Raw genomic sequence first — 27,688 nt, 5'->3', positions numbered from 1 at the left:
ATCTCGGCTCACTGCAAGCTCCACCTCCCGGGTTCACGCCATTCTCCTGCCTCAGCCTCCCGAGTAGCTGGGACTACAGGCGCCCACTACCACGCCCGGCTAATTTTTTGTATTTTTAGTAGAGACGGGGTTTCACCGTGTTAGCCAGGATGGTCTCGATCTCCTGACCTCGTGATCCGCCCGCCTCGGCCTCCCAAAGTGCTGGGATTACAGGCGTGAGCCACCGCGCCCGGCCTAGTGTTTTCATTTTTAAGACAATCACAATCCACAAATGTCCCTAGCAATTTATTATTTTTAAAGAAAATGACTTTTTATTCCTTGCTAGTGAAAAATGTACAATTTATATGCTGCACTGAGAAAAATAACAGATATACTTTCTTCCATTCATTTTCATCCCAAACATATAAAAAATAATCCATTGATTGTTCCTTGCATTGCATATCTTATTAAAAGATATTTCCTACATGCAACTAATAAGACATGCTGACTGTTGTCAGCTCTAAATTTATGTAAAGATTTTTTATTTTTGTTAAAATGTTTGAAATTTGCTTTTTGCTCCACACCTCACCTGTTTTTGATAAATCTGTGCTAATAAGTACATAGGAGGTAATACATAATTGACTTGTGAGAAACCCAATTCTCCATTTTTCAAGAAAACACAAGTAGCACTACTCTCTTTATCCCTTGGGACTCCTTCTCTGTATTTTGAAAGGGGGGGCTAATGTTGGTTGCAGTTGTTGCTAAGGATCTCTGCACAGAGTTAGGGCTTCACTCTTGGCTTCCTGGTTAGATGGGGCCATGTGACTTAGTCCTAGTCAGTGAGCTGTGACCAGAAGTGATGTATGTACCCTTGGGACCAGAGCATTTATGTGCTGGTACAAGCCTCTCCATAATGACTGGCAACACATGAGATGGTGGCTGCTGCAGGATCTGGGTCTCTAGCCAACCCAAAATGGGGACATAACACAAGCAAGAAATAAACATTTGTTCTTATAAATCACCAAGATTTTGGGGTTCTCAGTGGCTGCAACATAACCTAGACTATCCTGATACAGGCTTATCACCATGTTCTGGATGTGTGGTGACCAGGATGGTAGCCACTACTCACAAGTGGCTATTTAAATTTAAGTTACTTAAAATAAATAAAATAAAAAATTCAGTTCCTCAGTTGTATGAGTTACATTTCAAATGCTCGATAGTCACATGTACATCACTTTTCAAATTATGTGAAATTAAAACTGAAAAGCTTGTGTGAAAGTCTAGAGAGTATGGTCTATAGTTTCATCAATTGTATTGGATAATATAGTCTTGATACTCAAGTGTTGTTCTTAATTCTTTATTTATATTCAAATATAGTTTTTCACTTTTTAAGACATTTTAAAGGCTGGGTGCAGTGGTACACACCTGTAGTCCCAGCACTTTGGGAGGCCAAGGCAGGAGAATCGCTTGAGGCCAGAAGTTCAAGACCAGCCCGCACAACATAGCAAGACCCATCTCTATTTCTTTAAAAAAAATTAATTAAAAAATAAAAAGACATTTTAAAAGTACCAGTTCTGGCCAGGCGTGGTGGCTCACGCCTGTAATCCCAGCACTTTGGGAGGCCGAGGCAGGCAGATCACGAGGTCAGGAGATCGAGACCATCCTGGCTAACACAGTGAAACCCCGTCTCTACTAAAAATACAAAAAATTAGCTGGGCGTGATGGCGGGCGCCTGTAGTCCCAGCTACTCGGGAGGCTGAGGCAGGAGAATGGCGTGAACCCGGGAGGCGGAGCTTGCAGTGAGCGGATATTGCGCCACTGCACTCCAGCCTGGGCGACAGAGTGAGACTCCATCTCAAAAAAAAAAAAAAAAAGTACCAGTTCTACGCTTCTGACCTCAAAATCTAAATAGTCCTGCAATTCACAAGCAACTCTCAGATTATTTCTGATATGAGACAACCAACAACGCCAACATTCTCCAACGTCTTTGGAATTTGCTACTTGAGATGGGGGATCACCAGTGGGGACTATGAGATGGATGCAGAAAGGGAGAGAGACAGGGCTGCTGAGGCAGAATTTCCTCAACCATGGGTCAAAAGGGAGAGGAGCCATCCTGAGGCTACAATCCTTCCAAACTCAGCTGCCTTTTATCAGAACTCCCTTCCCACTGGAATTCAAAACACTCAGGAGATCTAAAGTGCTTGGGGACAACATTGAATTTCTAACCGCTGCTGGTTGCAGATTTTAGCCCATAGGCCTTACCCGTGTTCCAAATGCTTATACCCTGCAGGAAGAGCTTCATGTCAGAGACTTCGGCCCCCCGAGTCTCTGAGGCCTGTGGTAAATTTTCACAAGATATTTTGTGACTCTCTTAGACTAGATTTCTTTCAGCTGGAGATAACTAAGGGAGAAGGAGGTTACAAATTAACCTAAGTCAATTTGGTCATTCATATTTATTATTAATAACATCTTTAAGGCAGGTATCAGTAGCCTCCAATAGTTAAGATATAGATTGAGCTATGGGGCTTCTCCACAACCACGCTTCAGGTGGTATGTTTCAGAGATAGTCTCAGGCCAAACTTGTCAAACACCTATTAGCCAGCAGTCATACAACTGATTCTGCAAGCTCCATGAAGTCCCACATATGCCTCTCCGGAAAGCACCTTGCATGTTGTCACTGAAGGCAAATCCTGCAGTGTGCTTGGGTAGGAGGCAGCTAACCTGGTTAATCAGTGGAGTCAGTTCCTCTTGGTGCTATCCTAGGAACCAACTTGTCCAACTTACCCACCATTTTCATTCCCTCTGTAAAATAAGTTACTACCTCTTACCTCTACCTCTTACTACAGCTGTGTAGCTTGTGCCTCAGTTTCCACAGCTATAAAATTAGAGTTATAGTAGTTCCTCACTCATGGCTTGATAGAAAGATTAAACAAGCTCTATGTGCCTGACCTTATGGTACGCCCTCATTCTGGCACTCAGAGATGCTAAGATGTATCAGAAAGAATCTCTACTCTGAAAGAACTGATTACATTTCTGCAGGAAAAAAAAACCCAAATATGTGAAAAAGTTATATTCAGTCAGCCCTCTGTATCCATGGGTTCCAAATCTATGGATTCAATCAACTGGAGATGAAAAATATTTGGTGGGAGGCTAGGTGTGGTGGCTCATGCTTGTAATGCTAGCACTTTGGGAGGCTGAGGTGGGCAGATCACCTGAGGTCAGGAGTTCAAGACCAGTCTGGCCAATATGGTGAAACCCTGTCTCTACTAAAATACAAAAATTAGCTGAGCATGATGGCAGGTGCCTGTAATCCCAGCTACTAAGGAGGCTGAGACAGGAGAATTGCTTGAAACCGGGAGACGGTGGTTGCAGTGAGCCAAGATCACACCACTGCACTCCAGCCTGGGTGGCTGAGCAAGATGCTGCCTCAAAAAAAAAAAAAATATATATATATATATAAATAAACTATATATGTAAAATTATATATAATTTTATTATATTATATATAATTATATATATAATTTTATATATTTAATATATAATTTTATATATTTAATATATAATTATATATTATATATAATATATAATTTTATATATTTAATATATTATATATTATATATAATATATAATTTTATATATTTAATATATAATATATATTATATATAATATATAAAAATATGTTATATAAAATAAAATATAATATATATTATATATTATATATAATATATTATATAAAATATATATAATATAATAAAATATATATAATATAATAAAATATATATTATATATAACATATATAATATATATTATATATTACATATAATATAAAATATATATATTATATATAACATAAAATATATATATTATATATAATATAAAATATATATATTATATTATATAAAATATATATTATATATTATATATTATATAATATATATTATATATTATATATTATATAAAATATATTATATATTATATAAAATATATATAATATAATATAAAATATATATAATATAAAATATATATATTATATAATATAAAATATATATATTATATAATATAAAATATATATATTATATAATATAAAATATATATTATATAAAAATATATATTATATAATATAAAATATATATTATATAATATAAAATATATATAATATAATATAAAATATATATATTATATAATACAAAATATATATATTATATAATATAAAATATATATATTATATAATATAAAATATATATATTATATAATATAAAATATATATTATATAATATAAAATATATATATTATATAATATAAAATATATATTATATAATATAAAATATATATTATATAATATAAAATATATATATTATAAAATATATATTATATAATATAAAATATATATATTATATTAAATATAAAATATATATATTATATAATATAAAACATGTATTGTATATATAATATAAAATATATATTGTATATAATATAAAATATATATTGTATATAATATAAAATATATATATTGTATATAATATAAAATATGTATTGTATATAATATAAAATATGTATTGTATATAATATAAAATATGTATTATATATATAATATAAAATATGTATTATATATAATATAAAATATGTATTATATATATAATATAAAATATGTATTATATATAATATAAAATATGTATTATATATAATATATGTATTATATATAATATAAAATATGTATTATAAATATAAAATATGTATTATATATAAATATAAAATATGTATTATATATAATATAAAATATGTATTATATATAATATAAAATATGTATTATATATAATATAAAATATGTATTATATATATAATATAAAATATATATTATATATATAATATAAAAAATATATATATTTGGGGGTGGGGAGTTCCACAAAATTCCAAAAAGCAAAACTTGAATTTGCTGTTCACCTAGTACTACATTGAATCTATGTGAAAGAAGTGATGTGTAGGCATTGTATTAGGTATTATAAGTAATCTAGAGATGATTTAAAGCATATAGGAAAATGTGCATAGGTTACATGCAAATACTACATATGCCGTTTTATATAAGGGACTTGAGCAACTGCAGATTTTGTTATCTGTGGGGGTGTCCTGGAACCAATACCCCACCAACAACTGTACTAAAGATGGAAGGTATTATTTTAAGTTCTACCCACCTCCCAAAAAAAGGATCTTTGAAACTGAAAGTGCCATGCAATTGTACAAAAAAACAATTGCTGTGAGTTTAGGAAATGTTACAAATCTAAATCTCGTTCTAAGGAAAGTTTTAACTTCCAATCCCTAAATATTCCCTTCTTCACAGTCAAAGGAGAAAAGCTCATCTGACCTTATGAATATTATTTTTCTATCAAGAGGAAGTTTCCCAGAGTTAGCTTGACTTAAACTAATTACACTTTAAGTTTTATCCGGACACATCCCCTAAGTTCTAATTGATATTTGCAAAAGCTGACTTACATTGACTTGTTTCTGGCTGCATATTAACCACAGAACAAATAGGGCTCTGAAGGCTGAGTAGATGTCTTTTTCAAATTGTCTAGAAAGCTAAAAACTGAGACTCCTGTTTTCAGAAGAATCAGGAGATGAAGGAAATATCAGCTTAGGAAATAGGAACCTACCACAGTAGAGAGAAAGTCAAACATGAATTACTCAAGAGAAGCAGTGATTCTCTACCCCTCAGAACTTCCATTAAACTGATAGTAAAGGGATAACAATGTTTTTAAAAAAGATGTCCCCGGTGTGTGATGTTCCCCTTCCTGTGTCCATGTGTTCTCATTGTTCAATTCCCATCTGTGAAGGTAACAAACCTGCACGTTGTGCACATGTACCCTAAAACTTAAAGTATAATAATAATTAAAAAAAGAGAGATGTAAACTCTTCAAATATAAAGACAAATACGGGTGATGATAGATGGAAAATGTCAGAATTATGGAAGATGGAAAACAAAGAATGGATAACTGACGTAGAGCAGAGAAACTGAAGCTAACATCCTGCATTGGAGGAAGCCAACAGAAAGACAAGTCAGTCTGCCCTGAATTCCCCAAAGGCTAGAGGCTAGACAGCCAGGTACCTATGAAAGGGAGCCTCACAAGGTATGACTCATACATGCAAACCAAGGTCTTTGAGGTCAAAGCAGCTCAAAAGTCCACTAGGAGGTAAAGGCAGAGGCAGGGATTGTTGGGAGTTAGGACAGAGCAGGGGCCAAGAGTCAGGAGGTTACTCTGGACTCTTCGATACTACCCATGTCAAAGTGCAGAAAAGACTCTGATCCCAGAAAGGCATTTGTTTAAGGCTTTTTAAAAGACCGATTAGGCTGGGCACGGTAGTTCCCAACTGTAATCTCAGCACTTTGGGAGGACAAAGCGGGAGTATTCCTTGAGCCTTGAAGACCAGCCTGGGAAACATAGGGAGACCCCATCTCTACAAAAAAAAATAAAAACAAAAATAAATTGTGTTTTAATTAGCCGGGTGTCATGGTATGTGTCTGTAGTCCCAGCTTCTTGGGAGGCTGAAGAGGGAGGATCACTTGGGCCTGGGAGATTGAGGCTGCAGTGAGCTGTGATCACGCCACTACACTCCAGCCTGGGCAAAAAGAATGAAACCCCATTCTTTTCTAAAAAAAAAAAAAAGACAGATTAGCTTCTTTAAAGTTAAGTTGGTTGTCCAAGAAGCCAAATCATTTAGACTTTCAATAATGCACCCTCTTAATGAATGCCTTATATTCATTTATTTAAAATAGAAACTCAGTTGACTAATCTCCATTTAATCCAACTTGCCCAACTTAACCACAACTCTCATTCCTTCTGTAAAATGACTAATGCCCGCATACTTCTGTCCCCACTAACTGAGGTGCATATTTACCAAGAGTCAAAATGGGTTTGTTCTTTTTTTTTTTTGAGACAGAGTCTCACTCTGTCGCCCAGGCTGGAGTGCAGTGGCACAATCTTGGCTCACTGCAAGCTCCACCTCCCAGGTTCACACCATTCTCCTGCCTTAGCCTCCACTATAGGCGCCTGCCACCATGCCCGGCTAATTTTTTTGTATTTTTAGTAGAGACAGGGTTTCACCGTGTTAGCCAGGATGGTCTCGATCTGCTGACCTCGTGACCCACCAGTCTCAGCCTCCCAAAGTCCTGGGATTACAGGCGTGCGCCACCACGCCCAACCAAAATGGGTTTGTTCTTAAACTTATTTATGCCAGTTGTACTTGTCATTGTAATTATATCATTTGATTAAGTATTACATAAAGCAACAAAAATTGAGTACTAAGGAGAAAAGTAGTTGTTTCTATGGAAGCTAAATTGAGACTACTTGTCATGCCCGGCAGATTGAACACCTGCATTTTCTCCTGTTTCTCCCAAAACCTTAATAAAGGAACAAAAGGCATAAACCCATAAGGGCAAAGAATGAGAAAGGAGATACATTAGAGTTGAGATGTCAGCAAAATTTTGGAATAGGCTAATTGGTAATTAAGTTTCAACTTTTCCATTCTGCAAGTGTCTGCAGGGGAGAAAGCCTCAAAAACAAGGTGATTCAAGCTGGGTGTGGTGGTGCATATCTGTAATCCTAGCTACTCGGGAGGCTGAGGTGGGAGGATCGCTTGAGTCCAGGAGTTCAAGGCTTCAGTGAGCTATGATCATGCCACTGCACTCCAGCCTGGGCAACAGAATGAGACCCTGTCTCAAAAACACAAATGAAAAAGGCAAGGTAATTCCTACCACAGAATTAGCAAAAGCAGGGGAACTAGATATCCCCCTCATCTCCTCCTCCTCTAGCCCCTATGGCCAGCTGACAGTTCCTCCCCTTAACCCTGGCAGGAAAGTGGATCTTTCAAAGTTGGACTGGAGAGACCACGGACTGGTGGACAACAGGCACAACTTGGCGGGTGAGAGGGAGGCAACTGAGAAAACTCAGGGACTGGGGAGAGTCTGCACACTGACCTTTGAAACTCCAGCCCTCTCCCACTGCTTGGCGGCCACAACTCTGACTACAGGGCAAGACTGGCTACAGAATTTGCAGGGCCCAGTGCAAAATAAAAATGTAGGGCTCCTTGTTTAAAATAAAATTTTCGAGATGGCAAAATTTCTCTTAAATGGTCCAATACTGTGATAAATTTAGTAAGAGTTAAATCTTGAATCTCAAATCTAAGTCAGTTACACAATTTATATGTTAAATTGGAATCACAGGCTAATCTATTTCTCTAATATGCCTTTTTTTTTTTGAGCAGAGCATTAGAACACGTGTGAGGTCCTTCTAAGAGCAGGGCCCTGTGAGACTGCATGGGATGCTGGCCCATGAAGCCAGCCCTGCTGCAGGTTATTCTTGCACAGGCAAGGGATTGAAGGACTGTTCTTGGAAACTGGACAATCTAGAGAAATGACCCACATATACTGTCATATGGGAATTTCTCAATAAAAATGTCCAATTCTCATCAAATTGTCAATGTGGGTACTTTATGCATTTAATGGCAATTTTTTGCACGCAGAAAAATTATTCAGAGACCAGTTTGTTCTTTTTAATTCATATTTTACCTATTGCAATTTTTAAAACCTAGTTCTTCCTTAAACTTTTAAATTCAATTTCCAGATCTGATTTGGTAGGTTTATAAAATCTACCAAAATGCAATATTAACTTTTAAGGGAATTTTTAGCATCTAATTAATTAATTCCCTTAATCATTTTTAAATCATGTTCATAAATGTAATAAACACCTGTAATCCTAGCTACTTGGGAAGCTGAGGTGGGAGGATTGCTTAAGGCCAGGAGTGCAGTGAGGTATGTTTGTGCCACTGCACTCCAGCCTGGGCAATAGAGTGAGACTCTGTCTCAAAAAACAAACAAACATGGCTGGGTGCAGTGGTGCACATCTGTAATCCCAGCACTTTCAGAGGCTGAGGTGGGCAGATCACTTGAGATCAGGAGTTCAAGACCAGCCTGGCCAAATGGTGAAACTCCGTCTCAATAAAAAAATTAGCCGGGTATGGTGGTGCGTGCCTGTAATCCCAGCTACTCAGGAAGCTGAGGCAGGAGAATCTCTTGAACCCAGGAGGCGGAGGTTGTAGTGAGCTGATATGGCCTCACTGCATTCCAGCCTGGGTGACAGAGTGAGACCCTGTCTCAAAACAAACAAACAAACAAACAAATGAAAATTATTACTAGTGTATAATAATTTCATTTTCATTTTAAATTCTTCAATTGGCTTATAACAAAACTTCCCAAGAAAAGCTCCTACAAATAACTTCTCAAATGAAATAAGTCTCATGATAATTAAATGTATAAATACAATAAGACTTAATGTCTCTTAAATGGTCCAATACTGTTATAAATTTAGTAAGAGTTAAATCTTGAATCCCAAATCTAAGTCAGTTACACAATTTATATGTTAAATTGGAATCACAGGCTAATCTGTTTCTCTAATATGCCTTTTTCTTTTTATTTTTTTTTTTGAGCAAGGTACCGTCCAGGCTGGAATACAGTGGTGCTATCATAGCTCACGGCAGCCTCAAACTCCTGGACTCAAGCAATCCTCCTGCCTCAGCCTCCCAAGTAGCTCAGGACTACAGGCATGCATTATCATGCCTGTAATGAGAAAAACCTGGAATCATATAGAAAAACCTTCCCCCAAGCTGGGAGGGAGCCAAGAGACCAAACAATGACTCAGACAAGTCCAGTTTGGCAAGTAGATGAGTTTATTAGGACTTATATAGGAGGTACTCCCGAACAGCAGCAGGACAGCTTTAGAGGCCCATGCTGCCTCCCATCCCTATGCTGCTTTTAAACTAATTTTCTGGCTCTTTGCCTACTGTGTGTGTTATGGCACTTTTTTCCCAGGTAGGTTCTCAGATACTCCCTGGAATGTTTGGGTTCTCAGGGACACCTGCTCCTTGACAGGACAGAACAAGACCCCATCTCTAAAAAAAGAATAAAAAGGAGTACCTAAAATAAGGATTTTAACTAACATTTAATACCATGTTTACTTTGTAACTTTTCTAAATTCTAAATTTCATAAAGTTAAAGAAAGTTGTTTATTTGAAGAATAACATTGCCTTTCCACTTAGGGGAACATCATCTTCTCAGCTGGCTGAGTTTACTCTGACCAAACACTTCAGCTGAGCATGAGACTTGGAATTATAAGACACCCTGGAAATATTTCTTGTGACTCTGATTGCCGAGCTAAGTTCCTTTCTGTAGTCACTACATTTTGGACTCTAAAATCCAGTCCTTGAGTTTCAGTCCTAAATATTCCTTTATTCCTGGAGTTTGCAACCCCAAATAAGATTGTAGCTAGGACAGGCACAGTAATCCCAGCACTGAGAGGCCAAGGCAGGTGAATCATTTGAACCCAGGAGTTCGAGACCAGCCTGGGCAACATGGTGAAACTCTGTCTCTAATAAAAATACAAAAAATCTGCTGCGTGTGGTGGTGTGTGCCTGTAGTCTCAGCTACTCGGGAGGCTAAGATGGGAGAATTACCTGAGCCCAGGAGGCTGATGCTGCAGTGAGCCATGATCTGCCACTGCATCCAGCCTGAGTGACAGAGTGAAAACCTGTCTCAAAAAAAATATGGTAGCTAACATCTTTCATCACTACTTGGTTTTACATTTCTTCAATTCTCCTTAGATATGTAATGTTTTCCAACTACCTGTAAAGATACTTATGGTCATTCCATTGGATCCTCAGGATTCTTATTTAAGTCTGTGTGCTAGTCAAGGTTCTCTAGAGGGACAGGACTAATAGGATAAATGTGTATATGAAAGGGAGTTTATTAGGGAGTATTGGCTCACATAATCACAAGGTGAAATCCCACAATAGGCCGTCTGCAAGCTGAGGAGCCAGGAAGCCAGTCCGAGTCCCAAAACCTCAAAAGTAGGGAAGCTGACAGTGCAGCTTTCAGTCTGTGGCCAAAGGCCCAAAAGCCCCTGGCAAACCACTGGTGTAAGTCCAAGAGTCCAAAAGCTGAAGACCCTGGAATCTGATGTTCAAGGGCAGGAAACATCCAGTACAGGAGAAAGATGGAGGCCAGAAGACTAAGCCAGTCTAGTCCTTCCACTTTCCTCCTCCTGCTTTTATCCTAGCCACCCTGGCAGCTGATTAGATAGTGCTGGCAGCTGATTGAGGGTTGGTCTGCCTCTCCCAGTCCACTGACTCAAATGTGAATCTCCTTTGGCAACACCCTCACAGACACACCCAGGAAGAATACTTTGCATCCTTCAATCCAATCAAGTTGACACTCAATATTAACCATCACAGTCTGTTAAAACCTTTTTGGAGTTGGTAGAATCCCAAAATGTTTTCATGTCCTTCTTTATGGTAGGGTCACACCCCTATGGACATTAAATGATATCCAACTGAATTCTGCATTATCATGGATTTGTCAGATAGTGCTAAGGTCATTCTAATGACTGTGAGCATTCTACAGCAAGGCCCACAGTAAACAGGCCCCAGCTAGTCACACAGTTTCAGTTTTTAGTGCTTCACTCTTAAATACAGGCAAACAACTAAATAACATCAGATATTTGAGGAAAATTTTCTAACACAAAAGACAAAGAGGACAACGAGCATTAAAAAGAACTTGGAAGAAATAGAGATCATATAGGGAAGAAAGGAAAACAATAATTCATATCCTCAAAGAAATTTAAGAAAATATTATACCCAAAACCAAACAGGATGCTATATACAAAAAATAAAAATGAAAAATTAAAGCAGCATTCAAAGAATTAGGTTGGAAAACATAATTATAGAAATCTCCCAGGAAGAAATAAAAAAAGAAGCCAGACACAGTGGCTGACACCTGTAATCCCAGCACTTTGGGAGGCCGAGGCAGGCAGATCAACTGAGCCCAAGATTTCAAGACCAGCCTGGGTAACATAATGAAACCCCATCTCTACAAAAAACTAAAAAAAAAATTAGCCAGGTGTGGTGGTGTGTGCACTTGGGAGGCTGAAGTAGGAGGATCACTTGAGCCCAGGAGGTCGAGGTTACAGTGAACTGTGGTTGTACCACTGCACTCCAGCCTGGGTGACACAGTAAGACCCTGTCTCAGAAAAAAAGGAAGAGGAGGAGGAGGAGGAGGAGGAGGAGAAGCAGGAAGAGGAAGATTAGGAAGGGGAGGAGGAGGAAGAAAGAAGAAAAAGGAAGAAGAAAAAATAAGGAGGAGGAGGAGTGGGGGGAAGGGAAGAAAAACAAGAAGATGACAATGAACAACAGAAGAGAAAAGATAAAAGAATCAGAAGAGGTCCAATATATAAACAACAGAACACTAGAGAGAAAAGAGAAAATGGGGCAGAAGTAGAAGTCAATATCCTACCTCACAAAATATTAATTGTCTAGGTCAGTGGTTCTCAAAGTTTGGTTTGGAACTCCAAGACCATTTCAGGGAGAACATGAAGTCAATACTATTTTAATAATAATGCTAACTTGTTATTTGTCTTTTTCACCCTCTTTCACCAACAAATGTAGAAGGGAGTTTTCCAGAGTCTACCCGATGCGTAACGATGTCATCATTGTGAGGGTTTATATTTTCTTGTGATTTTACATTTCTTAGTTCTAATTTCTAATATGGTAAATAATACATAGTTATAAGCCACATTAGAAAAAGTTCTTTAGGATCTTCAATAACTTTTAAGAGTTTGAGAACCACTATTCTAGGTGATCATTTATTCTAAATATAGCTAAGCACATTCGTTTGAAGCTCCTATACAACACCCAAAATGCAACCTATATTACTATTGTCTCCTCTTCCTTCTCTCTGAGCTTCCCACTAAAAATTCCACTCATATGAAAACATCAAAGAATTTACTGACTTTGTAAGGGTTGTGGATAAAGGAGTTTATATCAATCAGCATTTCACTTCAAACCCCCGCAAGACCTGCCTCTTCTCCCAAGTTTCCCTGTTTTTACTTTTCCCCCATGCTCTCTCTGGTTTTGTCTGGTGCAGTGGAGTACAGTGGCCCACTCAAGGCTCACTGCAGCCTCGACCTCCTGGGCTCAAGCTATCCTCCTACCGCAGTCCCCTGAGTAGCTGGTACTACAGGTGCCCACCACCACACCTGGCGAATTTTTGTATTTTTTGTAAAGATGGGGTTTCACCATGTTGCCTAGGCTAGTCTCAAATTCTTGGGCTCAAGCAGCCCACCCGTCTCAGCCTCCCAAAGTGCTGAGACTACAAGTGTGAGCCACCTTGCCCGGCCTCCATTCTCTCTCTTAGTATTGTTATTTTCCTCTTACCCTTTTCTCTTCCCTCATATAGGAAAGTTTAATTTTATCCAAGATTTAGCTAAACTAGCAAAAATAAAAAACAAAAAACAAAACACCCATATTACTGATATCTACCCTCAATAGAAGACAGAAAGAAAAAGAGGAATTATAGTTTCTGATACAAAGAAAAAATTTAAGGCCAGGTGCAGTGGCTCATGCCTGTAATCCCAACACTTTGGGAGGCCAAGGAAGGAGGATCACTTGAGCCCAGGAGTTCAAGACCAGCTGGGCAACATACGGAGACTCTGTCTCTATAAAAAATTTAAAAATTAGCCAGATGTGGTGGTATGCACCTGTAGTCCCAGCTACTCAGGAGGCTGAGGCAGAAGGATTGCTTTAGCCTGGGAGTTCAAGGCTGCAGTGAGCTATGATTGCACTACTGTACTCCAGCCTGGGCAACAGAGAGAGATCCTGTCAAAAAAAAAAAAAGAAAAAGAAAAGAAAAGAAAAAGAAATTTTAATCACAGCAACTACTACATTCATTGGAGAAAAAGCAAAACACATATAAACAGAAAGAACATTTTAAAACAAATGATGCTGTCTCTCACCCAAAACTAAACATTATTAATATATTGGTATACCCCCTCCAGATTTTTTTCTCCATAGACAAACACCTATACCTAATTGTTAAAAAATGGGATCTTACTACATGCCATGTATAATCCACTTTTTTACTTAGCATATTCTAAACAACGTCCATGTCAAATACATCTATGCAATATTATTTTCCCAAACTTTCTCTTAAAACTTTTTCAAAACCAGGCATGGTGGCTAATGCCTATAATCCCAGCACTTTGAGAGGCTGAGGCTTGAGCCCAGGCATTCGAGGCTGCAGTGAGCTATGATCATGCCACTGTACTCTAACCTGGGCAACAGAGAAAGACCCTGTCTCTAAAAAATGGGAAATAAAAAATAAAAACTTTTTCAAACTGAGAAAAAAAATTGACAGTTGCATCTAATGCCCTTCACATACAATCAATGTTAGAAGAAGATTTACCCTGAACATCTCACTTTTCTGCATGTCTCAGGTCCTCTGATCAAAGGCAATTGCAAACAATTCAAGAATACTTATATAAGGAGACATCTCAGGATAGTAAAGCGTAGACATGTTTACCTCCCTGGAGATGGTCCAGGATAGTAAAGATAAAGAACTCTTCTTCCTCCCTTCCTGGACAAGACTTGCTTACATTCCAGAGTAAACTAAGGTTTCTCTCTCTCTGGAGAGGATGATGGGCAGGTCTCTGGCAGTTATATATAAGATCAGAGTTTCCTAATTTTTACAGGGCTCCTCTCCTGTAATGCACCCCACTGCATGTGCAGGTACCATCTCGCCCTCACGATGACCCTTGGAAACCAACATAGGATGTTGCTTGGGCTGCTGCTTTTGCTGCGAATGATTAATTATTTTTGTTTTTGGCTTAGAAGCCTCATTTAAAAGTAAGTTTCTGCAAAACCATTTTTAATGGCTGAATATACTATTTTAAGTTTCCATCATAATTTAGCCAGTCTATACTGCTGGACATTTAGATTGTTTCCAACAGTTTGGAAATATCCTTATTGTAAATAGCATTGTGATGAATGAATTTTTATAACTAAATCTTTTTTCATGTCCTAAATTCTTTCTTTAGGATAAATTCCAACGGCTGGGTGCAGCGGCGTGTGCCTGTAGTCCCAGTTATCGGAAGGCTGAGGTGAGAGAATCACTTGAGCCCAGGAGTTTGAAGCCAACTTGGGCAATAGAGCAATATCCTATCTCTAAAACAGATAAAAATAAAAAAGTTCCAAGAAGTGTAATTGTTGGGTCAAAGGACACGCATAATTTTAAAGTTTCAGTACGTATTTATGTATTTCCAAGCTGTCTTCCAGAAAGTCTATCAATCTATACTTTCAATAGCAAAGTGTAAGAGCACAACTGTTCTTATACCCCTGCCAACAGTGTTACTGACATTTTGAGTAAGAAAAGAAAAAGAAGAAGACATCTATCTCATTGTTTTAATCATTGTTTATTCATAAACGTGATTGAACTTCATTAGTGTGTTCATTAACTATTTGTAGGGAGACTATGGCCTGCAGCTGATCACAGCGTCATCAAATACTAAGGCAATTATCACACAGCCTCTCACATGTGTCTCTTCTCTCCCCACATCTGCTGAGGGCTCAGTTCTTCCAAGTTCAGATTCTCAAAGAGATGAATCTGATATAGCCATTTCATATTAGGTTGTATCACCAGCCAGTCTAAGGCACCGCTAACTGGAAGTTTAGGGTGGAATTTAGAGTCTGATTCCTATCACCCATCCCTCTTTTCCTCCAGGGTTTTGCATGACAGAAAAACTAGATCACCAGCCAAACAAGAATCCAAATGTCAGCTGTCTTTTTTTTTTTTTTTTTGAGATGGGATCTTGCTCTGTTGCCTGCCCAGGTTGGAGTGCTGTGGTGCTATCACCATCCACTGCAACTTCAATCTCCCCAGCTCAAGCCATCCTCCTGCCTCAGCCTCTCAAGTAGCTGGGACTATAGACATGCACCACTACATCTAGCTAATATTTCTATGTTTTGTAGAGACAAAGTCTTACTATGTTGCCCAGGCTGGCCTCAAACTTCTGAGCTCATGTGATCCTCCTGCCTTGGCCTCCCAAAATGCTGGGATTACACCATGCCCGGCCCAAATGTCAGTTGTCTTCGTGGTTGGTCAGGCACCCAAAAACATACCCTTGAAGAGTTCTCTGATGCTGGCCAGTTTGGAGACGGCAGCAGGGTCACATCTCACCTTTCTGAATTGAAGATAGCTTCCTGGCCTGGCAGGACTGATCAGAATTCCACCCCAGTTCCCACTGCCAATCACAGGCAGAAAAACTAGAAAAGAGAAAGAGTGGTGCACTGCAAAGCAGAAGGAAGAGAAAGCCTGGCTGCCTTTCAGTTCAGTGACTATGCAGAATCCCTTGTCTCTTAACTGATCCTATTAATCTTTTCTCCTCGCTGTGAATAGGCAGAGGCCAGATATGTTTATTTCTAATATTCCCTGTGATAGGAGTTTTTCATTTTTGGCCTCCTAGTATCTAACACTTCCTATTTGGAAAAAATTCCAATAAAGAAGCTTAAGTATGGACAAATAGCCCCTTTTCCAGATCCCTTGTCTCTAGAATTTGGGCACAGGACCTTCCAATCAGACACTCCTACCTAAGACCTTGATTCTGGAGTAACAGAAAGAAGCAAATGGCACTTAGAATCTTTCCAGAGGTGGAAGAGGAAGCAATAAGGGTACTGTCCAATGTCCGATGGTGGTTGTGCCAATGACAGACGCAGTTGGATACTAACCAGATGCTTCCTGTGTATTGATTTGGTCTCTATTTCTGGCTGCCTAATTTCCCCTGGCTCCTTTCCAAGTTACAAGCCTCATTCTTCAGCTTTTCCATCAATTTTGTGAGCTATGTAATGTCCTTTCAATAAATTCATTTTCTCTCTAACTAACCGAGAGTTAGTCTCCATTATTTAGGAACCTGGAAATTTGGTTAGTACATATGTCTTTTTGTACCTTTTCTATGAAGACAAAAAGATAAGAAAGAGGGGTGCCCACCTCCAGTTCAGAAGTATCCACTATCCTGACTTTTGTGATAAACATTTCATGATTTTGCTTCATAGTCTTAGCATCTATGTATGTAGTCAGGGGAATGAGAATAATATGGTAGAAAATATGGCCCCTGTCTGTCAATAGGGCTTCCCTGAAAGAGATGGCAGTGACTCCAGTCTCTAACATTCTTATTATGTCCAGATTAACTATACGATAGCTTCCTAGATGACAATCCTGGTGCAAACCATCCTATTTCCTACTATCAGGATTCCTCTCTGCTTTTAATTTATTATAAATTGCTTATGCATATTTAACGTATAAGATGTATCTAACATATAAACTATATGTAAGTTATGAGCATAAAAATGAACACTCATGAATCCACACCTAACTTAAGAACATCACCAACAATGGTGAAGCTACCCGTGCACTTTTCCTGGATGTCATACCTCTGCCATTCCTTGTGCTGATCATTCCTTTGTTTAAAACGATTATGAAATATAACTGACATAAATATACATGTTGATGAATCATCATGAAAGGAAAACCTACAGAACCATACCAATGTGAAGAAATAAAACATTTCCTACTCCCAGAACCCCTCCTCATACCCTCTCCCAGTCCCTGCTATTTGTCCTCTCTTGGTCATAAACTCCTCTCTCTTCATCAGAGGTATCCACTATCCTGACTTTTGTAATAATCATTTTCTTGGCTTTTCTATACAGTTTTACCACCTGTGTCTGTATCCCTAAACAACATCATTTCATTTGGCCTCATTTTGAACTTTAGATGAATGGATCATACTGTGTATATTCTTTTGTGCCTTACTTCTGTCATTCAATATTTTGTTTATGAGATTCATCCATGTTGTTGAGTAGAACTGCAATTTGTTCATTTGCATTGCTGTAAAGTATCCCATCATAGGAATGTACCATGATGTATTTATTTATTTTACTGTGGATAGACATTGTGTTGTATTCAGTGTGGGGTATGATGAACAATGCTGCTTTGAATATCCTGATGCATGTATCCTAGGAGATCTTTAAGATCATCGACCTGGCAGCAGAATAGCCATCACGGGATATATGTATCTTCAACTTTACTAGATAATGCCAAATTGTTTCCCAAACTGAACACACCAATTAATCAACAGCAGTCTGAAGAGTTTCTGCTGCATCACATCCTTGCCAACAATTGGTGTTATCAAACTGTTGAATTTTAGCCAATCTAGAGGATAGTTAATGGTATCTCACTGTGGTTATACTTGCATTTCCCTAATTAATAATGAGACTGAGCATATTTGCATGTTTATTGACCATTTATATTTTCTTCTGTTCAAGTCTTTGCTCATTTTTTTCAATGTGATTGTCTATTATTGATTTGAAAGAGTTTTCATATATCCTGGAGGCTATTCTTTATCAATTATACATGTGGCAAATATCTTGTACTCTGTACCTTGCTTTTTTGCTTATTTCATGCTATCTTTTGGCAAACAAAAGTTCTTTATTTTAATATAGTCAAATGTACGAATCTTCTCATTTATGGTTGGTGATATTGATAGTTTTAAAATTCTATACCTTTGAAGTAATATTCTTCTGCATTAATTTCTTTTTTTTAAAAAATTAGATATGGGAGTTTTCACTATGTTGCAAATGCCAACACCAGTTCTGTGAATGAGAAGCTAAACCTGGAGCCATGGCAACATGAGGAAGCTGAAGCTCCAGGATCCTTGAAGGGCACACTAAAGTGGTCCGGATGCCATCTGGCTTTTAGCAGAGGTATATAAAAGTCCTTCTGAAGGAAAGCATCCCAAATGTAGGCCCTTGGAACTTCCATTGATTTAAATTCAATAAAATAAACTCACAATAAAAAATTACAGGGAGATTAAGCCACCATGAGTCAGTGAACAAAAACAACAACAACAAAAAAAGATTTAGTCCCCCAGAAACTTCAAATATTGGAATTATCATATAGGGAAAATAAAATAAGCCTGTATAAAATATTCAAGAAAATAAAAGATGAAATAATAAACATAATTTATGTCCACATAAAAACCTGCACATGAATGTTCATAGGAACTTTATTCATAAGTGCCAAAATTTGGAAGCAACCAAGATGTCCTTCGATTGGTGAATAGGTTAAAAAAAAAAGAAGGTACATCCAGGCAATGGGATATTATTCAGTGATTAAAAGAAGTGAGCTGTCAAGCCATGAAAAGACACAGACAAACCTTAAGTGCATGTTGCTAAGTGAAAAAAAAAAAAAAAGACAACAGAAGGCAACATCCTGTGTAATTCCAACTATATGACATTCTGGAAAAAGCAACACTGTAGAGACAGTAAAAAAATCAGTGGTTACTATGGGTGTGGGAGGAGGCTGGTTTGGGATGAATAGGTAAAGCACAGATTTTTAGGGCAGTGAAACTATTATGTACAATGTGCCATGACAGATACATGGTATTATATATTTATAAAAATTCATATAGGCAAGGAACAAGGGATTATTAAAAATGACCAGATTTGAAAGGTTATGTATTGTTTAGGAAGATGATAAAGATACTGATTAATATTAGACTTTAATGAGTTAATGATCCATGCTGTAATTTCTATGGTAACCAATAAAAGAAGAGAAGCAAGATGTACAAATTCCAGTGAGTAGAGGGGGAAGAATTAGTGATATTTTAAAAAATTATAAATGCAAAAAAGGAGTGATACGGTTTAGCTGTGTGTCTCCACCCAAATCTCATCTCAAATTGTAATCATCACGTGTTGAGGGAGGGACTGGTGGGAGGTGATTGGATCATGGGGATGGTTTCCCTCATGCTGTTCTAGTGATAGTGAGTTCTCACGAGGTCTGACGTTTATAAGTGTTTGGCAGTTCCTTCTTTGCTCTCTCTCTCTCTCCTGCTGCCTTGTGGAGAAGGTGCTTGCTTCTCCTTTGCTGTCCACCATTGTATTGGTCCCTTCTCACACTGCTATGAAGAAATATCTGAGACTAGGTAATTTATAAAGGAAAGAGGTTTAATTGACACAGTTCTGCATGGCTGGGGAGGCCTCAGGAAACTTACAATCATGGTAGAAAGGGAAGCCAACATATCCTTCTTCACATGGCAGCAGGAGAGACAAATGCAAGCAGGGGAAGTGCCAGATGCTTATAAAACCATCAGAGCTTGAGTCTCACTCACTATCCCAAGAACAGCATAGAGGTAACCGCATCCACGATTCAATTACCTCCCACTGGGTCCCTCCTACAACACATGGGGATTATTGGAACTACAATTCAAGATGAGATGTGGGTGGAAACACAGCCTAATTGTATCAACCATGATTGTAAATTTCCTGAGGCCTCCCAAGCCATGCAGAACTGTGAGTCAATTAAACATCTTTTCTTTATAAATTACCCAATCTCAGGTAGTTCTTTATCAAAGTGTGAAAATGGACTAATACAGAAGATTGGTACTGGGAGTGGGGCACTGCTATAAAGATACCTGAATATGTTGAAGCAAGTGTGGAACTGGGTAACAGGCAGAGGTCAGAACAGTTTGGAGGGCTCAGAAGAAGACATGGGGAAGATGTGGGAAAGTTTGGAACTTCCTAGAGAATTGTTGAATGATTTTGACCAAAATGCTGATAGTGATATGGACAATGAAGTCCAGGCTGAGATGGTCTTAGATGGAGACGAAGAACTTATTGGGAACTGGAGCAAAGGTCACTCTTGCTATGCTTTAGCAAAGAGACTGACAGCATTTTGCCCCTGCCTTAGAGATCTGTGGAACTTTAAACTTGAGACAGATGATTTAGGGTATCTGGTAGAAGAAACTTCTAAGCACCAAAGCATTCAAGATGTCACATGGCTTTTTCTGAAAGCAAACGGTCATATGCGTTCACAAGGAGATGATCTGAAATTGGAACTTATGTTTAAAAGTGAAGCAGAGCATAAAAGTTTGGAAAATTTGCAGCCTGACCATGCAGTAGAAAACAAAGACCCATTTTCCAGGGAGAAATTCAAGCAGGCTGCAGGAATTTGCACAAGTAACAAGGAGCTGAATGTTAATAGCTGAGACAATGGGGAAAAATGTCTCCAGGGAATTTCAGAGATCTTCAGGACAGCCCCTCCCATCACAGACCTAGAGGCCTAGGAGGGAAAAATAGTTTCCTGGGCTAGGCAGGCCCAGGGCTCTACTGCTGTGTGCAGCCCCAAGACATGGTGCCCTGTGTCCCAGCCACTCCAGCTCATGGCTAAAAGGGGCCAAGGTACAGCTTGGGCCATTGCTTCAGAGGGTGCAAGCCCCAAGCCCTGGCAGCTTTTATGTGGTGTTGGGCCTGCAAGTGTGCAGAAGCCAAGAGTTGAGGTTTAGAAACCTATGCCTAGATTTCAGAGGATGTATGGAAATGACTGGATGTCCAGTCAGAAGTCTGCTGCATGGGCGGAGCCCTCATGGAGAACCCCTACTAGTGCAGTGCAAAAGGGAAATGTGGGGTTGGAGCATCCACACAGAGTCCCCACTGGGGTACTACCTAGTGGATCTGAGAATAGGGCCACTCTCCTCCAGACCCCAGAATGTAGATCCACCAACAGCTTGCACCCTGGACCTGGAAAAGCTTCAGGCACTCAACTCCAGCCCATGAAAGCAGCCTTTGGGATTGTACCCTGCAGGGCCACAGGGGAAGAGCTGCCCAAAGCCTTAGGAGCTCACCTCTTCAATCAGCATGCACTGGATGTGAGACATGGAGTCAAAGGAGATTATTTAAGAGGTTTAATATTTAATGACTGCCCAACCAGGTTTCAGACTTGCATGGGGCCTGTGGCCCCTTTGTTTCAGCCAATTTCTCCCATGTGGAATGAGAACATCTACCCAATGCCTGTACCCCCATTGTATCTTGGAAGTAACTAACTTGTTTTTGATTTTACAGGCTTGTAGGTGAAAGAGACTTGCCTTGTCTCAGATCAGACTTTGAACTTGGACTTTTGAGTTAATGCTGAAATGAGTTAAGACTTTGGGGTACTGTTGGGAAGGTATGATTGGAATAGCATGTGCAAATTCCCTGAGGCAAAAAAGTAGTACTGCTCGATGGAAGACCTAAGATGAGGCCAGTATGACTAGGAGGGGCATGGTGAGACTGAGGAGGCAGATAGGGTCTAGTCTATGCAGATTTTTGTATACCACATTAAATATTTTATGCTTTATCCTAAGTGTCATCAAAAGCCATTTAAATATCTTCATGGGTGGGGCAGAGGAAGGTAGTAGACACGAACAAGGTTGTATGTGGAAAAGATCACTTTGGCTGTACTGTAGAGCAGGGGTCCCCAACCTCTGGGCCACAGACTGGTACAGGTCCATGGCCTGTTAGGAACCCAGCCACACAGCAGGAGGTGAGCAGCAGGCAAGTGAGCATTACCACCTGATCTCCACCTCCTGCCAGACCAACAGCGGCATTAGATTCTCATAGGAACACGAACCCTATCATGAACCATGCATGCGAGGGATCTAGGTTGCAGGCTCCATCTAATGCCTGCTGATCTGAAGTGAAACAGTTTCATCCTGAAACCATTCCCTCCCCAGTCCACGGAAAAATTGTCTTCCATGAAACCAGTCCCTGGTGCCAAAAAGGTTGGAGATTGCTGCTATAAACAACAGACTGGAGTTGGGCCTAAGTGACTGCAAGAAGATACATTGAGTTTTAAATTGATTTCCAACTGAACAGAACTTTATGCATTCCTGCCTCCTCCTACTTTCCCATTAAATAGATTATATTGAAAAAAAAATCAGTCAAATGTATGAAAGAAGCTTTTAGATGAATGATTATTTGGTTTTGTAAAATGGTTCACTTCTTTATTTCTTTTGCAAAGAAATTTTTTTGCCCTCTGATCACAGTGTGCAATTTGGGCTCACCAACTTGCTCTTTAAAAAATTCAGGAAGGTCGGGTGTGGTGGTTCATGCCTATAATCCCAGCACTTTGGGAGGCCGAGGCGGGTGGATCACCTGAGGTCAGGAGTTCGAAACTAGCCTGGCCAACATGGCAAAATCCCGTCTCTACTAAACATACAAAAATTAGCCGGGCGTGGGGGCAGGCGCCTGTAATCCCAGCTACTTGGAAGGCTGAGGCAGGAGAATTGCTTGAACCTGGGAGGCGGAGGTTGCAGTGAGCCGAGAGTGTGCCATCGCACTCCAGTCTGGGGGACAAGAGCAAGACTTCGTCTCCAGAAAAAAAAAAAATTTCAGGAAAACAAGGCAACAGAATCTCTAAACAATCTGCAGTGGCGGGAAAGGATGGGACCCTGACAATTGTCAACTTATGCCTCTCACTTCATCTCTTGAGGTCTTGAAACTTCTTTTGCAAAAATTGTAACAGTGAGAAAATTATGACTGAGAGAGGTCTGATCTAACCAGCCCCCACCTTGACTCTGTAAATCAAAGAACACGATCAAGGCAAGTCTCAATCATTTTAGGAGGTTTATTTGCCATAGTAAAGGATGCATGCCAGGGAGGCAGGTATATGCCTATCTCCAAAGATGATTTTCAGGGTTTCAGTACTTAACGGGGAAAGGGTGGATACTGGGGGAAGAGAAATTTTTTTTTTTTGAGACAGAGTCTTGCTCTGTCACCAGGCTGGAGTGCAGCGGCGCAATCTCGGCTCACTGCAACCTCCAACTCCAAGCGATTCTCTTGCCTCAGTCTCCCAAGTAGCTGGGACTACAGGTGCACGCCACCACACCCAGCTAATTTTTGTATTTTTAGTAAAGATGGGGTTTCACCATACTGGCCAGGCTGGTCTCAAACTCCTGACCTCCTGATCTGCCTGCCTGGCCTCCCAAAGTGCTGGGATTACAGGCGCAAGCCACGGCGCCCAGCCAAGAAATATTTTTAAATTGTGTCAGTAGATAAAAAGATAAAACAGTTGCATCCTTTTGAATACACAATTTTCATGTGAGTGGGGAGTGGAGGAAATATTCATGCCTTAGTCTGGCTCAGTTAATCTGTATTTTTACATAAGATAACGTAGACAATAGGGTAGAGGAAGCAATCAGATATGCATTTGTCTCAGGTGAGGAGAGGGAAGACTTTGAATTCTGTCCTATGTCCCATACCTGTGAAGATATCAACTTACATTGCCAGGTTGAAATTCAACAGAACTGTTTTAGAGTAAAGATCTTTGGGCCTAAAAGGAATTTCCTTGTGGGTAAAATGTGAGGGAAGTATATAGCTTTTATCTTTGTAGCTATCTTATTTAGGAACCAAATGGGAGGCAGGTTTGTGTGACCCAGTTCCCAGCTTGACTTTTCCCCTTGGCTCAGTGAATCTGGGGTTTTCCTTTCTCATCTTTAACCTCCAAAACTGCCCTTGGTCATTCCTGGGCTTGCACCAAGCTAACTTTGGGAGAAACTTAGTTTACAGTTTAAGCGATAATAGCCCCTCCCCAAAACTAAACCACTTTTGTAAAACTAATGAAAAGCCACCAGCTTAGAAGGATAAGAGGAGCTTGAATTCTGCTAAGACATAGGCTTTGTTAAGTTAAATGATTACCAGCCACTATTCCAGAGGTCACTAGATTTGCAGCTTCCCCAGTTCACTATTGTAGAACCTAAGATTGGCCTTTTGAGATAAACTTTCAGGCTTCTGCATTTCGAATGGCTGAAGACCCCACTGAGACCTCTGACTCTTGGCTCAACCAGTCCTGTGGCCTCCACCCAGAAGCACGCTCAGTGCAGGGGGACCATTTTCCACACCCCTATAATTGCATTCCCAACCAATCAGCAGCACCCATTCCTCCAGGCTCCTGCCTGCCAAACTGTGTGTGGGGGGGGGGCGGGGGGGGGGTGTTTTGTTTTGTTTTGACTATAGCTCTCAGATCTTAGCCAAACTATTCTTGAAAAACCCTACCCTCTGAATTTTGGGAGGGATTTGGAGTAATAACTCCATCTCCAAGACCTATCTCATGTCAATTAAATTCTTTATTGAAATGCCATGGTCTCTCTGAATTGATTTTGTCTGTGCAGTGGGCAGGAAGAACGTACTGGGTGATTACAGTGTCATGGATTTAAATACCACCACCACCCTCAGAACTCTGAGAAAAGATAATAGTTCAAACAGCTCTGAGCTGTCTGAGCTATGTGAAGTATGCAAAAACTTATCAGGCCCAGAGAGACAAGAGTTTGCCTGGGGGCAATTGTTTAGACATTTTGTTCCTGACTAGCAGCCTCACCCATTATCTTCATGTTCCTGGAATCTGTGATACAAAGAATAGTTTATAGCCAGTCAATAGCTAATGTAATTTTAATGTAAATTCTTAGTAAACAACTTAGAAGCTGCCTCTTTTTCCTTTAAAAACCCACTCATAACTGCTGCTAATCAGAGTGTATATTTAGGGTAACTTGAATCTATGCTCCCAGGTAGCCATCTTCAAACTTTATGCTTGAATAAACTTCTTTTAAACTAGATTCTTACCTTTTTTATTATTTTAGGTTGACAACTCTCAAATTTATATCTCTAGCCCATTGGACTTCCTTCCCGAACCTCAGGGTCTAAATTTAATTGTCTATCCAGCCTCTCCACTTGGATGTTTAATAAGGATTTCAAATTCAACATATAAAAAACAAAATTCCCGACTTCTGCCTTAAAAATGGTTTCTTACAAATTGCTCAAAACGCCTTTGACCTCACACTCCAAAACTAATATATCCACAAATCTTATAATTCTACTTCTAAAATACGCACAGAATTCATTGTTGTTTTCATCACCTCGATTTCCACCACTCTGGCCCACACCACTATCACCATGGCTGGATTATTGTAATAACTTCCTGATACCACTTTTCACCAACTAATACGAGCATTTTCGTCTGGTTCCCTCAGGGGTCCTTAAGCCCCAGGCTGCGGATAGAACCAGTCCCTGGCCTGTTAGGAACCAGGAGGCACAGCAGGAGGTGAGCAGCAAGCAAGGGAGCATTACCTCCTGAGCCCCGCCTCCCTCAGATCAGCGGTGGCATCAGATTCTCATAGGAGCGGGGACCCTATTGTGAACTGCGCATTGGAGGGATCTAAGTTGTGTGCTCCTTATGAGAATCTAATGATAAATGTAATGCCTTTGAATCATCCTGAAACCATCATCCACCCCCTCACCACGAAACCGGTCCCTGTTGACCAAAAGGTTGGGGGCCGCTGCTCTATATAATACCTGGGAGACTGACGACTTTGTCTCTTTCAGTTAGTGCCATGAACTCCAGGGCAACTTTGTGGACGCTCCATAAACACTTGCTGGAATGAACCCATAAATATTTTATACTACCACATATACAGTAATACATTTAAGGAGCTGCTTGGGTGTGTAAAAAATTGCAGGGGACGTTTACAAATAAAGAACCTCCTGAAACAAAGCAATGAATGGAAAGTGGGATCAGCTGGTTGAAGCAATGCCCACAAGCTGCTCCAGCTCCCCAAAGCAGACAGGTTTTCCACCTAAGCCAACATCCTTTTATTTTTAGTCACTATAGCTATAAATCTCCTCCCTTACCCCGCACCTCACTCTCAGCCGACAGCCCAATGGGCTTATCCTCCTCTCGCCCTCACGATGAGCGAGTCCACGCGGTCTCAGGCTGGAAGATGCACTTGAACACCTGCCAAGCACTCACGGACGACACTGGATTCTAGGCCGCCTAGGCTTCTCCACTGTACTAGGAATGTAAAATCAAAAGCCAGAAAGAAAACTTTGGAGGTGGAATCTCCAACCCGGCTACGGGTTAGGAAGCTAAGCGCACCTAGCAAAGGGCTGGTCCCTGCAGCCTCAAGGGCTGATGGGAAGTGAATCCACCGTCAACCGCCCTGATCCAAAATGGCAGGATACCGGAGCAATAGTGTTTAGGTGTGAAGATAGGGCCATTGAAGAAGGGAGAACGAAAGCCTAATTGTTTTGATTCAACATGGAAGCAGTGATTATAGGAGGGCGAATAGCGAGGGACGACGCAACATTCAGCTGGCAGAAGCAGCGGGCCTGGCGAGGGTGGCCACATTGAACTAATCCAAGATGGCGCCGAGGTTGTAACCGGGAGCGCCCAAGAGGCGGGAATTACCCTGATCCAAGATGGCAGTGGCAACTGAGGCAAGCCGAAAGACGGGAGCGCCAGGAGCGTCTTTGCCCTCAGCCAAGATGGCGGCTGCCGTGGACCCTGTCCCGGCTCCGCCCCGCGGCCCTGGCCCCGCCTTCCCCTCGTCCCTCCCTCCGCACCCTCTCCTCGCGTAGTCCGGCCCGAGCCGCTCGCGCTAGGAGAGCGGGCTTCGGGCACTTGACATGGCGGCAGCGGCGGCGACTGCAGCGGTGAAGGGGAATGGGGGCGGCGGTGGCAGGGCCGGGGTCGGGGACGCCAGCGGCACGCGGAAGAAGAAGGGCCCGGGGCCCCTGGCCACGGCGTACCTGGTCATCTACAATGTGGTGATGACAGCCGGGTGAGGCTGGGGCTCGGGGAAGCGGGGAGCCAGCGCGGCCGGGGAGGGAGCCCTGCGGCCAGCGGCGGGGCGGATAGGATCGGCGCGGCCCGCCGCAGGCAGTGCATTCCCGGCGGGCGGTGCCCGGGACCCGGTACCTGGGCGCTGAGGGCGGCCGAGCGCTGAATCGGCCCCGGTAGCTGCCCGCGAGCTCCCTCCTGCGCCGGGGGTCGAGCCAAGTTCCCAGGCACTGGGGCGCGGGGACGGCTGCCGGGCGCTGGCTCGCGAGGGCCGCGGGAGGAAAGGTGGGGCTGGCCACAGGTGCGGGGCCGGGGGCAGCGGCCGGACGACCTGCGGCGCGGAGCCCGTCCTGGGCGGCCAGATTCGGATGGTGAACGGCGCCAGCATGGGGAGTGGAGGAGCTGTGGCTGCAGAGT

The 27,688-nt window shown here is 40.7% G+C and overlaps 1 protein-coding gene and 1 long non-coding RNA gene across 7 annotated transcripts in view; one reads left to right on the top strand and one right to left on the bottom strand.

Moving 5' to 3' along the window:
* Window positions 1-26,663, bottom strand: part of LOC109026302 (uncharacterized) — a 46,450-nt gene extending 19,787 nt beyond the window's left edge. The window contains exons 1-2 of one of the 6 annotated variants that reach the window (XR_008678691.1): window positions 26,344-26,364; window positions 2,242-2,380 (exon numbers count right to left, since the gene is read on the bottom strand). This is a non-coding gene — a long non-coding RNA (uncharacterized lncRNA). Of the gene's footprint in view, window positions 1-2,241; window positions 2,381-26,343 lie in introns of all 6 variants that reach the window. The other 5 variants (XR_010132912.1, XR_008678690.2, XR_008678692.2 and 2 more) reach the window with 5 other exon arrangements.
* HACD2 (3-hydroxyacyl-CoA dehydratase 2) overlaps window positions 26,644-27,688 on the top strand; it is a 93,484-nt gene continuing 92,439 nt past the window's right edge. The window contains exon 1 of the mRNA XM_031009816.2: window positions 26,644-27,272. Coding sequence (XP_030865676.1) covers window positions 27,118-27,272 — 155 coding nt within the window. The 5' untranslated portion in view covers window positions 26,644-27,117. The remainder of the gene's footprint in view (window positions 27,273-27,688) is intronic.

The sequence above is a fragment of the Gorilla gorilla genome, chromosome 2 (assembly GCF_029281585.2).
Source record: "Gorilla gorilla gorilla isolate KB3781 chromosome 2, NHGRI_mGorGor1-v2.1_pri, whole genome shotgun sequence".
Lineage (NCBI taxonomy): Eukaryota > Metazoa > Chordata > Mammalia > Primates > Hominidae > Gorilla > Gorilla gorilla.
Note: the sequence above shows the minus strand (reverse complement) of the source record. Positions and strands in the feature narration are given on the sequence as shown.